At 28.9% G+C, this 13,646-nt stretch overlaps 4 protein-coding genes across 6 annotated transcripts; 2 read left to right on the forward strand and 2 right to left on the reverse strand.

Moving 5' to 3' along the window:
- Window positions 1–188: 188 nt before the first annotated feature.
- LOC105259293 (derlin-1) lies at window positions 189–1,492 on the reverse strand. Its single transcript, XM_011271156.3, has 2 exons — window positions 823–1,492; window positions 189–706 (listed from the first exon to the last, which is right to left on the reverse strand). The coding sequence occupies exons 1-2, from the start codon at window positions 1,259–1,261 to the stop codon at window positions 384–386; spliced, it is 762 nt and encodes a 253-aa protein (XP_011269458.1). The 5' UTR covers window positions 1,262–1,492; the 3' UTR covers window positions 189–383.
- Window positions 1,493–2,578: 1,086 nt separating this feature from the next.
- On the reverse strand, window positions 2,579–5,349 carry LOC105259292 (translocon-associated protein subunit alpha). Its single transcript, XM_025414846.1, has 5 exons — window positions 5,056–5,349; window positions 4,176–4,352; window positions 3,833–4,092; window positions 3,210–3,477; window positions 2,579–2,784 (listed from the first exon to the last, which is right to left on the reverse strand). The coding sequence occupies exons 1-5, from the start codon at window positions 5,117–5,119 to the stop codon at window positions 2,711–2,713; spliced, it is 843 nt and encodes a 280-aa protein (XP_025270631.1). The 5' UTR covers window positions 5,120–5,349; the 3' UTR covers window positions 2,579–2,710.
- Window positions 5,350–6,162: 813 nt separating this feature from the next.
- LOC105259291 (PRKCA-binding protein) lies at window positions 6,163–9,312 on the forward strand. Of its 3 annotated transcripts, XM_011271154.3 has the most exons (5): window positions 6,287–6,717; window positions 6,849–6,908; window positions 7,670–7,988; window positions 8,069–8,264; window positions 8,353–9,312. In XM_011271154.3, exons 1-5 carry the CDS (start codon window positions 6,701–6,703, stop codon window positions 9,048–9,050), a joined length of 1,290 nt encoding a protein of 429 aa, XP_011269456.2. In that variant the 5' UTR covers window positions 6,287–6,700; the 3' UTR covers window positions 9,051–9,312. The 3 variants fall into 3 exon arrangements, with proteins under 3 accessions (XP_019885568.2, XP_011269456.2, XP_011269455.2); XM_020030009.2 differs by lacking the exon at window positions 6,849–6,908 and having other exon boundaries at window positions 6,163–6,447; XM_011271153.3 differs by lacking the exon at window positions 6,849–6,908.
- A 1,268-nt stretch (window positions 9,313–10,580) lies between these two features.
- LOC105259290 (60S acidic ribosomal protein P1) lies at window positions 10,581–12,459 on the forward strand. The gene is made up of 4 exons (XM_011271151.3): window positions 10,581–10,799; window positions 11,426–11,579; window positions 12,049–12,150; window positions 12,368–12,459. Exons 1-4 carry the CDS (start codon window positions 10,728–10,730, stop codon window positions 12,379–12,381), a joined length of 342 nt encoding a protein of 113 aa, XP_011269453.1. The 5' UTR covers window positions 10,581–10,727; the 3' UTR covers window positions 12,382–12,459.
- The last annotated feature ends 1,187 nt before the right edge of the window (window positions 12,460–13,646 follow it).

Below are 13,646 nucleotides of genomic sequence, written 5' to 3' on the forward strand. Positions count from 1 at the left end.
GTTAAAGATATATTCACATATAAATGATAAAGTTGTGAATATATTTTTACATTTTTCATATTGAAATTTAAAATTTTTCTAATTTTGTTTTTTTACATAATAATACAAAAAAATGTTTTTCATAACTTTTCTATATTTATATAGTTAATATAGTATATTTCATTTATTAAATTACTTAAGAAAGTATATATACGTTTTATAGTTTAATTATTGAAGTTATGTAATAGTTTACAAAAAGAGATACTTGGAAGAATCGGTAACACAGACATCAAGAAATCAGTATTGTTCTTGCATGTTAACTATAAGTCGCAAAATGAATATATATTAAAATAGAAAATTTTTATCATGTATTTTCAGTGATTTTGTGAGAAAAAAATTTCTAACTATTGACCCAATACATGACCTCTTCCCCAATTATGTCCCCCAAATATATTTCTTCCTTGAGCATTTTGTCCTTCAGCTGGCCTATTTGTCGGTGCACTTCCAAATGATCGAATCCCACTTCTTTGAGGTGGAAAATAACTTTCGAGTATCTTTGGAGTATTGAGTAATTCTGGGCCACCAAGTTCTTGGGGATACTTGAATTTCAAGAAGACATACAGATGTCCAACTAGAATGCCAAACAGCTCCATCATTCCACCGCCAGAAATGATCAAGTTAAAGCCAAATAAGACCCATGGTAGATACATGGCTTTGAATTGTGTGCCTGTCAACAGATTCATTTACATAAATACATTCTAAAGACTGAATTCTTATGAAATTGTATTGATATCATATTGCACAGCTTATAAATAACTAATAAGATGAGGAAAGCAGACCTACCGAACCAGAAGTTTACGATTGCATCCTTATTGAGTTGGCACCATACATACAATACACTGAGCACCATAGGATCCATGAGCAGAGAAAAATCACCGATAAGTCCGATGATAACGCAACATATCCAGTTGAATAGCAGGAGGAAGCAATAATCAGCAGGTTTTCCATCGTATTCCCCACGCTCTAACCTCAACGAATAATTGTACAAGAAATAACAGTTGATCAGGAAATGAAAACCCGTGGCAGGACTGAGTGGATAGTAGAAGACGCTGGTCACCGCTCGCCAGATTTCAAAATTATTAATGAACCGATCGGGCCATAGTATCAGCGAATGCGGACTCAGAAATCCAAACCGACCAAGTAGTGTAAACACTATGGTACACAATAACCAATATCTTGTAAAAATCGGCAAGGTACTAAACCAATTTGTCACGTCTGACATTTTAACGTGTCTTCTAATGTCGCCCTTGCCAGCCCTTGCCGTTAAGGGTACGATTGTTGCTCACAAGTCTCTGTCAGCTGAGTAATGACGTGTAATCGCACCGTGCGAAATATGCGATTCACGACAAATTTCTTAGGTTACGTGTACGTACGGCATACGCGCATACAGATTATAGTGGAAATACATTGCAGAAAAGTCAAGACATAACAGTTACTATGTTCTCTTTAGATAAATTCGAAATCACATATAGATAAGGATAGAATATTTAAGATAAAATGAAGATGTTTCTATCTTAAGTTTGCTACATCTAAGATGGGATTATAAAGCTTTTCACTTTGTTAGATAAACCGAAAATGTTAAAAAAAAAATAATTTTTAGAATATGTTAACAAAACGTTTATTTGAAAACGTTTACAATATGCTTATTTGTAAAAGTTAATAATATTCTTATTTATAAATTTTTATTTCTTAAAAAAAATGTTTAACAGATCTTCTGTTTGGATTTGTGACACATACATATATACATATATTTATTGGCCGCATTTAGAAAGGCACTGTTAATTTAAAAATATATTTTAAAATTCTATATATTTATATCGATGTAGCTTAAACTCATTTAACATTTTCTTGAACTTCTTTTCAGCAAAATTTAACTAATTTAAAAAAATTTAATCAAAAATAAAAATGAAGATAATATATATAATATATATTTTGACAATATAAGTAAAGGAATTGTTTTATCTTGTTAATTCTCTAAATATTCTTTATTCAGATAATAGAAAACACACACACAAATATATATACATGTGTTGCATTTCAAATATGAGATAGTTAAATAAGAACGAATTTTAATACGATGCGATACATATATAATGAAAAAACGCGTTAAGTTTTGAAGATAGATTTATAAAAGTTGTTTATACAAAATTGGTTTTTGTTTTATTAAATGTTTGCATATCATTACAATAATTACAGAATGATTAGAACTTTATTTTTATCACGCGCACACATTTGTAGTAATATCGTATTGTATACAAAAAATTAATGGGAAATTAATCTTGTAGAAAATATAAATCTGGCTAAGTACAACACAACTATATATGAATTTTGTGCAAAAACAAGTTGAGAATAATTGAGTATCACTATACTATATTGCCTATAGAAATATTAAACATAGATGTACCTACATATATATTACAGAGATAAATGTTTTGCAAATATTACAATCAAATGACTTTTTCCATAATATTGAACATTAGTCATTGAAAAACTACATATGTATACATTTTGTATATTAATTATTAGAATTGAATATTTCACAATTTGTTTCACTAGAATTTTGGAATTTTAAATTATTTTTAAAAAATTATTGCAATTATCTTGCACAATGCAGAGATTTTTCCGTATCAATTTTAAATAATATACATATATAAATATTAATATATAATATTCAGTCATCAGAACCAGCTGTTCTCTTTGCTTTTCTTTGTCTTGGACTTTGCTTTGGAGCTCTAGGAGATTTATCTAAAAAGAAAAAAAAAAAGATGATTAATTTAATTAAATATATATATTCTATAAATTCTTGTACATACATTAACTTCTTATATAGTAACTTGTATAGCAATCAAAAAATTGATCATATATTAAGAATTTATATGATAGTCCAAATTGATAACATTTTTAATTTGATGCATTTTTGATATTTGATAATATGGAAAGATAAAAAGTAATATTAAACTTGTATTATATTAATTCGATTAATTTTCAAAATATTATTTGAAATCATTAAATTAATGCAAAGTGTAAAATTTGAGAATTTCTTATATCCTAAAAAATTGTCTTTATAATGGATAAAAATTTACACAGAAATAATTTCACTAAAAAGCTGTTTGATTCTGATTTTAATTCAAATTGATAATAAATTAGCTTACTATTAATTCATTACTTACTGATTCTATTTAGAACTTCTTTTGGCAGCCAATCATAATCTACATTATTTGGATTAGATGTGCCCATTTCTACTGCCGTTTTACGAGAAGTAGAAGAACGTGATTTGCGCCCCAAAGATGATAATAACTGCTGACCTCCTACAAGGGCTAGTATAATGCATGCTGCGAGGAATACATAAAGGAAAATAGTTTCTCCATCAAGACCATCATCTATCTCTACGATTTGTACAGTTTCGTTAAAGACTGCTTCATTGTATGAAATCCCATTCTGCAAAAGCATAATGTATCAATATTTGTAAATAATAAATTTACAATTATATTTTATATTTAGTATATTTTTAAATATTAATATTTAAATAAACTAAAAAAATATAATTTTAAGATTTAAAATGCAGTACTTAATAAAAGGAATGCAGGATAATTAATTATTATAGATAAAAATATTAATATTATCCTGTCAATCAGAAATAATTCTTTCATTTTAATAATGTAATAATTTTGTTATATTTTATACAAATGAAAAATTAAACTTTTATGTCTACAAAACTTAATATTATATATCTTTTTTTTTAAATTCTAATCTTTTTTCATGTATATACAACATTATATAAATTCATACATACCGTATCTCTATAATTTAAATTAACATTTAATCCAAATGGTCTTCCAGCAAAACTTTCAGATGGTATGAAAGAGTAAGCTAAAGTAGCTTCGTGGTTTGGTTTCACAATCTTGTTAAATGTGAATGTTGAGAAATTTTGAATATGAAAATTGAAGTCCATTGCATAACGGAAAGAGGCATCCAGTGATTCCAAAACAAAATCACTTTCACCTTTATTAATAAAACCCACAAGAAATTCTACTATATTTCCAGCTGGTAGTTCTATAAAATTCAAAATCTATTTTAGTATCATAAAATACTATATATTATAATCTTAATAGAAATGAAAAATATAATTAAAATACCAAGAGTAGATAAAGTGTTGTAAATAGGTTTTGTAAAAAGTATTGTTGTATCAGCATCAGCTGAGGCATTACTGGTATCTTCTACTGTTTCTTCATCTGTTATTACACTGCTTTCTTCACCTTCTACATCAACAATATCGTCAATATTCTCATCTTCTTCAGCATAAACGCCATATCCTATAAATATTAAATATAAAAATTTGTTGAACTTTTTAATGTGAGATTTGACAGAAGGAATGTTATAGAAAGAACTATCATTATAGTAATTATATTTTTATATATTGTAATTTTTAGTTAATAACTTTTAGATTTTATGTAAAATATATCAATGACTTTATAAGTCATCCTTAATTGAATTTAATATATTTATAATAGTTTTATATATTTATAGTTTTAAAATTTAATCATAGTCATTCTCTTCTTTAAAGGAATAGCTGTGATTGACTAACTTCAAAACTACGGATGTTATTGAACTCAATTAAGAATGACATGTAAACATAGTCTATTATATTTAAGCAGATGCTCCATTCTTATTAGTATATTGTACAAATAAAAATATATATTTATATTTATGATGAAATGTAAAGTATAATCCATTATAGAATATATCTGAATTGTCTAATTCATCACAAAAATATCCCATTTATAAAAGTATTTTACAGAATTATATATTTAAATCGCACACTTCTGAAAAGAGTTGGCATAATAACACAGCTGGAATTTTCGAAAGACTCCGTTACAATCGTTCGTTCGATATTATTTTACCAATTAAACCGTCACATACGCGAGAAAAAATCAAACGCTTACTTATCGAACGTTAATTGATCTCTGTGCGCATAACCACGAAATGCGCGAATAAGTTGTAAATCGCGTAAATTACCTCCATTGACTGCGAGTGCAATCGTCGAAATGGCGAGAAATAGAAAAATCCTAAGTCCTCTCATTTTAATCCACCACTCGGCAGGTGTTCCTTCTGTTAAGAATACCGATTAATTTGATCTCACATCCACTCGCTACGATGACGTTCGTCCTACAACGCGACGTTGCCTCGGCATAACGCGACAGCTACCATTACCAGCATCGCGCCGCGTGGCTACGTGGAGGGTCAACAGGGTAGTCGTCAATTCGTCAACGTGGAACGCGAACGCAACGCAGCATCGCGGCATCGTCATGGAGCACGCAAGACGACACAGAAATCCTCAAGGTAGGTTTTCACTTGATACTGGACGCTCATTTCTAGTGTCAGAAGGTGGTCAGAAGACATCACATCAAAAAATGATGAATTTGTCTTTATTTTTAGTCACGTGTCTTTTGAAAAATAGGGAGCGTCCCGTTTGACCACGTTGCGATTGACCACAGCCAATTATATCGACCTGTGCCTAGGGTAACCAGCAACTATTAACCAATCAAAGAGTCCTATTTTGAATTGGCCAATTGGCGACGTGGATCAATCGGGTGCCACCCGAAAAATAGCGTCAAGTGAAAACTACTTTAGCCCCATGTCCGAGACCGTGCATTGGAGATTGTAGATTATTGTTTGACGAATCAGAACGCAAGGAGTTAAAGTTTCTTTTTTCTAATTGGTCAAATTTCAATCTTCATCTTCAATGCATAATAATTTGATTTGGATTTTTTGAAGTGCTAGAATCAATATTCATACCGATTCCTTTACATTTAAGATCGTTTAAACAAGATTTGAAAATATTACATGGCTATTTCTTTGGTTGAACGGAATCTTAACGAACTATGAATACTGGCCTTTGTTTTCTAGCAACAAAAATGTCATTAATTAAAATGAGCATTTTCTATTGGATATCAGCTGTCGGGCATTGAACGCAGTATGCATTTTTCATTCTAACATATTTTGTACCATCTATATATTTATTATATTTACGTTTCTATGTAGCCATGTAGATGGCTGACAGAAATTGACAGATACAGTGTTTATCTCTCATAATATATACATGTATATATTGTGTGTATTTATTGTATATCTTTAAATATTAAATCATCTCTCTTTAATTTTTCTGTTTAAATGTAAAGACATTAATTCTTGTTATGCCTTGTCTGATATGTCAATAGTAACTTCTACAAAATTAACACTATTGTCAAATTATGTTCTGAATTTATACTAAACAATTACAAATCAAATAAAAGTTGCAAGGGGAACGAAGCTTGGATATAAATAACGAGTGCAAATATTGCAGACTGCAATTATGACGGGTCTGGGGATGGATTTCGAAGACGATTTTTTCTTCGAGGAGGATAAAATGTTGGTTATGGAAAATTGATTTTTACTTAGCTGTAATTTGTCACGCTGCATTACAATTTTAATGTGCTTCCTTTAATGATTATAATATGCATGTCTGGATGCCACGGTGCGGTGGAATCACAATTTGACAAGTGATTCGACCTTGTCCACGAATAGCAGCAGACTTGAAAATTCGAGCAGATCAACTTTGAATAAAGTTTTTATTGTTCTTACCACCGTACCATCGGCTAACATCGAATTGCACCAATTAGCTATGATGGAAGATCGCATGTATGCACTATTCTTATGTTACTGTTCTTATATTGATTTTATATTTCTTTATTTGGCTTCATACTTATCTCTTCTCTTGCAAAATTTCAATTTTTTCCTTCTGTATTGTCGCTTATCATATTGGGATTTAGACCAGACATAGAACTGGTCGCACAAGATCAATATATACAGCAGAAACCTGTCAATCAAATGTAAGTTTTTTAGCATTTTATTAAAGATATTTACATCAAATGATTATATAATGTTGATAATAGTATATTTTTAATATAGAAAACTGATAGAATATATAAATATACATAAAAGCAGTTACTTTTTCTAACTTGAAAATGTTTTTATCAAGATTTAAAATTATATAACATTAATATATATAGAGAATTTCAAGTAGTGTTAATGTTTCAAATAGTATTAATATGATTTTCCTTGGATGAAAAATATAACTTTTATATTTATGATATGAAAAACTTATAATTGTTTAGCTGTTCTTAGCAATTCTATTTTTCTTGTTGTTCTTATTGAAATACTTAAAAGAAAAAAATTTTTTTTTAATATTTTCTATGAGTAAGTTGAGAAACTTGTTCTTATATTTTATTTCTTAATGCAATTTTGATCATGTTTAATTTTAATTTATTATATATATAGTAATTATGATTATATGTGTAATTTTTGTGTAGATGATTATATTATGATGTAAAAACAGAGAAAAAAACAAGAGATTTTATGCTATATATGTATAGATATATGTATAGATTTTTATTTGTTAAATATACATTTATATTTAATTTTTTTATATCTTTCTTTATTGCGCATTTTGCAAGCTTTGTAAAATTTAGCTGCACATTTGCATTTTGTAATTTAAGAAATTCAGCTATTTATATAAATATATATTTATTAAAAAATTGTATTAAATTTATTATACTTGTATTTATTGTACCTTTTTTTTTCTTATTATCAGGGGTATGACAATTACATCTGGGAATGTCATAATACAGAAAGACAGCAGTAATCTTATTGGTATAAGCATCGGCGGTGGTGCACCGCTATGTCCGTGTCTGTACATTGTACAAATCTTTGACAATACGCCTGTCGCTTTAGACGGTACTCTTCAAGCAGGCGATGAGCTTGTGGCGGTGAACGGGGCGTCAGTGAAAGGCAAAACTAAAGTAGAAGTCGCAAAGATGATACAATCTTGCGATTCGCAAGTCAGCATCAATTACAATAAGTTACACGCCGATCCAAAACAAGGTCGTACGCTCGACATCGCTCTTAAAAAAGCAAGTATATATTAGTGGATATGATACCAGTCAACTTTTTTATCATGTTGAAATAGCACAACTAAATTTCGATTTTATAGGTGAAACATAGACTGGTCGAAGGTATGGGTAGTACTACGGCGGATGCGCTAGGACTGTCACGAGCTATTCTCTGCAACGATGCCCTCGTCCAAAGATTGATGGCGTTGAAACGTACAGAGAATTTCTATAGAGGTCTAGTTACGCACGCCAAAGCTACGTTACACGCTTTTTTCGATCTGACACAGATTTACAAAGGTATTTTTCAATTAAAGATTTTTTCAATTAAATATCGAAAGTAGTACATGTAAAATTATATGCTCAATTTCTGTTGTATATCTTTTAGTATTTGGAGACGCGTTCGCTGCTATAGGAGTGCGAGAACCGCAGCCACGCGCCAGTGAAGCTTTTAGACAATTTGGTGAACAACATAGGCAAATGGAAAAGTTTGGTGTGACAATGTTGAAGACCTTGAAACCTATATTGAACGATCTGGGAACATATCTCAACAAGGCTATACCAGATACACGGTTGACCATCAGCAAATATGCGGACGCGAAATTTGAATATCTGTCCTACTGTCTGAAAGTAAAGGAACTGGACGACGAAGAGCAGAGCTGCGCTGCTCTTCAAGAACCTCTCTATCGCGTGGAAACGGGCAATTATGAGTATCGATTAGTATTGCGTTGTCGACAAGAAGCTCGCGCGAGGTTCGCGAAGCTGCGTTCGGACGTGTTAGTAAAATTAGAGTTGCTAGACAATAAGCATGTTCAGGACGTCGTATGGCAACTGCACAAGTTCGCGGCCGGTCTGGCCAAGTATTACGCTAGTACGCGAGATCTACTGTCAGCGGTGACGCTATTCCCGGTCGAAGTTGATCTATCGCATTCCGCGTTTCAATATAAATCTACTGGGCCGCAAACGTTGACGGATTCGAGCGAAGATATCGAAGAGTATGAATCGGAAGAGAAGCAGCGCAATACAAACGAAGAACTCCTTATCGATACATCGAGTTTTCCATCAGAATCAACCGATAATACATAGCGATATTTATATTACTGAGCTTTTAAAGAATTTTACAAGTTAAATAAGGTAATTTTTTTATATAACAATTGACAATGTATACAAACTCTCTTAATTTAATTCCAATTGTTATATATCATGTCACGTGAACGATGTATTCTTGTATGCATATATTTCTCACGATTGTGGTAAATATAGAATTCATTAATTTTTCGCTACGTATTACAATATCACTAAGTGCAACAACTGTATTTAATATTATTGCATTGTTATTTGTTTTACACTAGGATAAAATATAATTATTTTTAACGATATAATTTGCATATGTAAAATAACAGTTTTTAACAGTTTTATTATCTTTATATCTTTTTCAAAATATATTAGTGAAGAAATGATTTGTTACCAAATTTTGTCTTCTTAATCAAAAATTATTTATTTATTTGAGAATATTTATTTCTAATACAAGATGATGTTTATTATATTTTTCTCTTAATTATATAGATATTTATAATATAATAATATAACAATTTGTAAAATAATCTATATAATATAGAATGTACAAGTATGTGATAATGTATATTTGCAAAAATAAAATATACCAAAGCTATTATTTGTGACAAATATAAAGAATGTGCATTTTTTTATCACGATTTATAAAATTTTTCCATTATAAAAGTAAAACATGCACATATTAATGAAATAATAGTCTAATATATGTTATAATTATAATTAATTAATATATATATATATATATATATATATATATATATATATAAAACTTATATTCATTATAATCAATATATGATTGATAGTGATAAATACAAGAGTAACATATGTATAAACGCCAACTATTAAAATAATGTTTTATTAATAATAAAATTGAAGAGATAAAAAGAGAAATTAATTTTATGCATATATCTCTCTATTATATATTATATTAATTCTTTATATAGAATTATGTCTAACTAATACAAAAAATTTAAGGACAAGCTATTTGGCTTTATTTGGGACAAAAGTTTATGATTGGAAATGAAGATGTCTTTTTCTTTTAGGTTTTAAGCGTAGAAAATACAAAAGAAAACAACAAAATTTTATTTTATAATTTTGTTAAAATAATTTTTGCAATAGAATTTTAATTTCTCTCAAGATATTTGATATTAAAAATAATAAGTGATAAATTTTGCAAAATTGTTTTTTAATAAAAATGTTTAGTTTTATTTAAATAAAATATATATATATATATATATATATATATATATATATATATATATTTGAGTTAACATATCACTGAAATTTTTTCATATTCTAACGTTTCATATTTTGAATAACATGCGCATGCGCAGTAGCATCCCATTTGACCATGTTGCGATTGACTACAACCAATTATATCGACCTAGGGTACCTAGGGGACCTGCAACGATTGACCAATCAGAGAATCCTATTTTGAACTGGCCAATTGGCGACGTGGTCAATCGGGTGCGATTCCGCATGCGCATCAAGTTTAGCGCAGCGCCTATATATCACGTGATATCCGCTGTAGAAGATATTTTCCAGTCCACTCTCTTCGGTCTCTTCCGTTTGAATTGGGGAGCTTGGGTGCTTGTTCTCTCTCGAGGAGCTAAGGTCGTAAAGAATCGACAACTTGCACCAATTTTTAAGTTCCATCTGATTCTCAGAGACAAAATTTAAACATAAAAAATGACGACCGAAGCCGAGCTCGCTTGCGTTTACTCCGCTTTGATACTCGTCGACGACGATATCGCTGTAACCGTAAGTATCGTATCACGTGGATTCATACCGCGATTTTATTATTTTTATCGATCTCATCGATAGATGCATCACATTCTTGATATTTATTCGTTAAATATTGCATATGCATTATCTATACTTTGTGTATGTATTTCCATTAAAGTTTTTCTATTCAAAATTACATTGTTAACCTCTCTCTTAAATCCCAAATATAGCATGGTATGTTCTATGAATTCTCTATTATATATTGTCTAGAGTAACATATTTTAGTTAGAATATATTCATACAAAACGCATTTTTCTGTCAATGTTTACAGCAGAGAAATATAATTTTGTTTATATAATAACTATATAACTATAATATATTATTTTATTGCGAGTATATATTTATTGGTAATTAATAAAATTAGGGAAAAATAATATTAAGAAAGAATAATATTAGGGAGTATTAATGAAGATTAATAAATAAATTTAGATCAATTTAATTAACATGAAATAGTTATTATATATAAAAATATTGTGTAGATAAACACTTGTCTGTTACAACTTCTATTGTGAAAAAATCTATGTGAAAAACAAATGTTAAATGAAAAATAGGGATATAAATATATTGTATTATTGTGAATTAGTTATATTTTTAATCCATAGGGCGAGAAAATACAAACAATTCTGAAAGCAGCAAATGTAAATGTCGATTCTTATTGGCCCGGGCTTTTTGCCAAGGCTTTAGAAGGCATAAATGTTAAGGAATTGATTACCAATATTGGATCTGGTGTTGGAGCTGCACCTGCAGGAGCAGGTGGTATGTATATATATTTTTTTATTAGCAAACTGTTCACAATCATATTGAATAAATCTTAATTGTTTCTTTTATAATTTATTTGCAAAATATAGCAGAATTAAATAGATATTTAGATATATTTTGAATCACATGGTAATTATATTTATATAAGATAAACTTGGAAGAATGTTATTTAAATTGAAAAAATTAAAAAAGAAATTGCTAACTTTTTATCCTCTTCATCCACTGATCTAGTCTATTTAAATAACTAGCTCGGTCAGCAAAAGAGGAAAAAGAAAATAAAAATAAAGACTCTTTTTGGTTTTATCCATAGAGATATAACCATCAAGTTTTTGTTAGTAACATTATATAAAAATATTTATTTTTAATATAATCTCAGCTGTTTTATGAAAATTTTAGAAAATATTTTTTCAAGTGTCATCAATAATTTTGTATTAAAAAATAATATTAGCATTTTGAATTTTTATAGCTCCTGCTGCTGCAGCACCTGCCAGCACTGAGGCTGCTCCAGCCAAAGAGGAAAAGAAGAAGGAGGAACCAGAAGAAGAGTCGGACGATGACATGGGCTTTGGTAAGTAATATCAAATTTATAATATTTAATGTCATCACAAAGATAAAAAAAAGAAATGCAGATATAAAAAAACGTTCAATGATTAATATAGCATGTATTAGCTACGGAATATACATATGACGACAATATTTCAAAATGAGAATACAATGAATCAAATTATCTTAATCAATAAAATATAATTAATTTCTATTCTAATTACACTATTTTTTGGTTACAGGTTTATTCGACTAAGCTTAAGGATCGCATTGGTCCATTCCTTTTATATATGTACAGTTACATTGTACAATAAACAATGAAACAATTCGACAAGAGGTATATACTTTCTTTTTAACCATAGAAAAGCGATCACAAACATTGAGGATTATACCTTTTTTTTTTTTTCAATTTTTTTAATAATCTGTTCTATTGTATGATTTTTCTCTTTTTCTCTCTCTCTCTTTCTATCACGAATATCGATGAAACATGCACAGACATGTTTGATAATCGTATATAGAATGAAAATATATTATTTTCTATCTCTGTTTTGCTATACACACATGTACATCCGAATGTCTTTATTTGTTTTGTATACTATCAACAAGTGAACTACAATTCTAATCATATTATTATGTTTTGTCTTTGGTATGTTGATTAACATTATTTTAATAAATTTAACCAATCTCACTTTATGCAATGTTTAAATCTAGTTCTTTTACAATCATATTGGATTATAACATGAGAAATGAGAAATCATGAAATATTTTCTTACAATATATGTTGAAATAGTTGAGCTAGTTTTTTCCATTACTCGCGTTTGATAATATAAATTGGTAAAATCAAATATTTTTCTTCTTGAATTATAATAAATAATTGTAAGTCTTGTAACACATAAAAATTATTTTTGTTGGAAATATAAGATGTACGTGGATTGAATTATATGTACATTTGCTAACATCAAGTAAAAAAAAAACTTTCAGTATATTTTTCAAAATGTATCTTATAATGCAGTAAATCCTATAAAACGCGAATATGTGAGAAAATTAATTTATTTCAACATATTTTGCAAAAAAAAGGAATTTTGAGATTTTCGTTTCTACTGTTCTTACTGTTGTATAATTCGATATGGTAATGAGGAAATCTTGATAACAGTTATTCCATCAAGGAAAGAACCTGCTTTCATCAATGGATTCATTTTTTTCTTTTTCTGTGTAATAATCTTCATTTGTTTCGTGTAACAAAATGAAAACAACTTTAAATGTATCGCTTTATGCATAGAATCAACTTGTGCGATTATTACAATTTATCATATAATAATTTCACTTGATTACATACTTGTACTTTTTTTGCTATGTAGGACGATTGATGAATAACACCTCGTCGTTTTATCATTAATCAGTTGGTGTATATGGAACGGAAATGGTCGTCATAAAATTTTTGATGTACACAAAAATCTAGATGTACATCAAATTCCCTATTATCATTTTCTTCAAGAACGATACAAAAAATATATGTATAAA

This window comes from Camponotus floridanus, unplaced genomic scaffold (genome assembly GCF_003227725.1).
Source record: "Camponotus floridanus strain SB8 unplaced genomic scaffold, Cflo_v7.5 scaffold9, whole genome shotgun sequence".
Lineage (NCBI taxonomy): Eukaryota > Metazoa > Arthropoda > Insecta > Hymenoptera > Formicidae > Camponotus > Camponotus floridanus.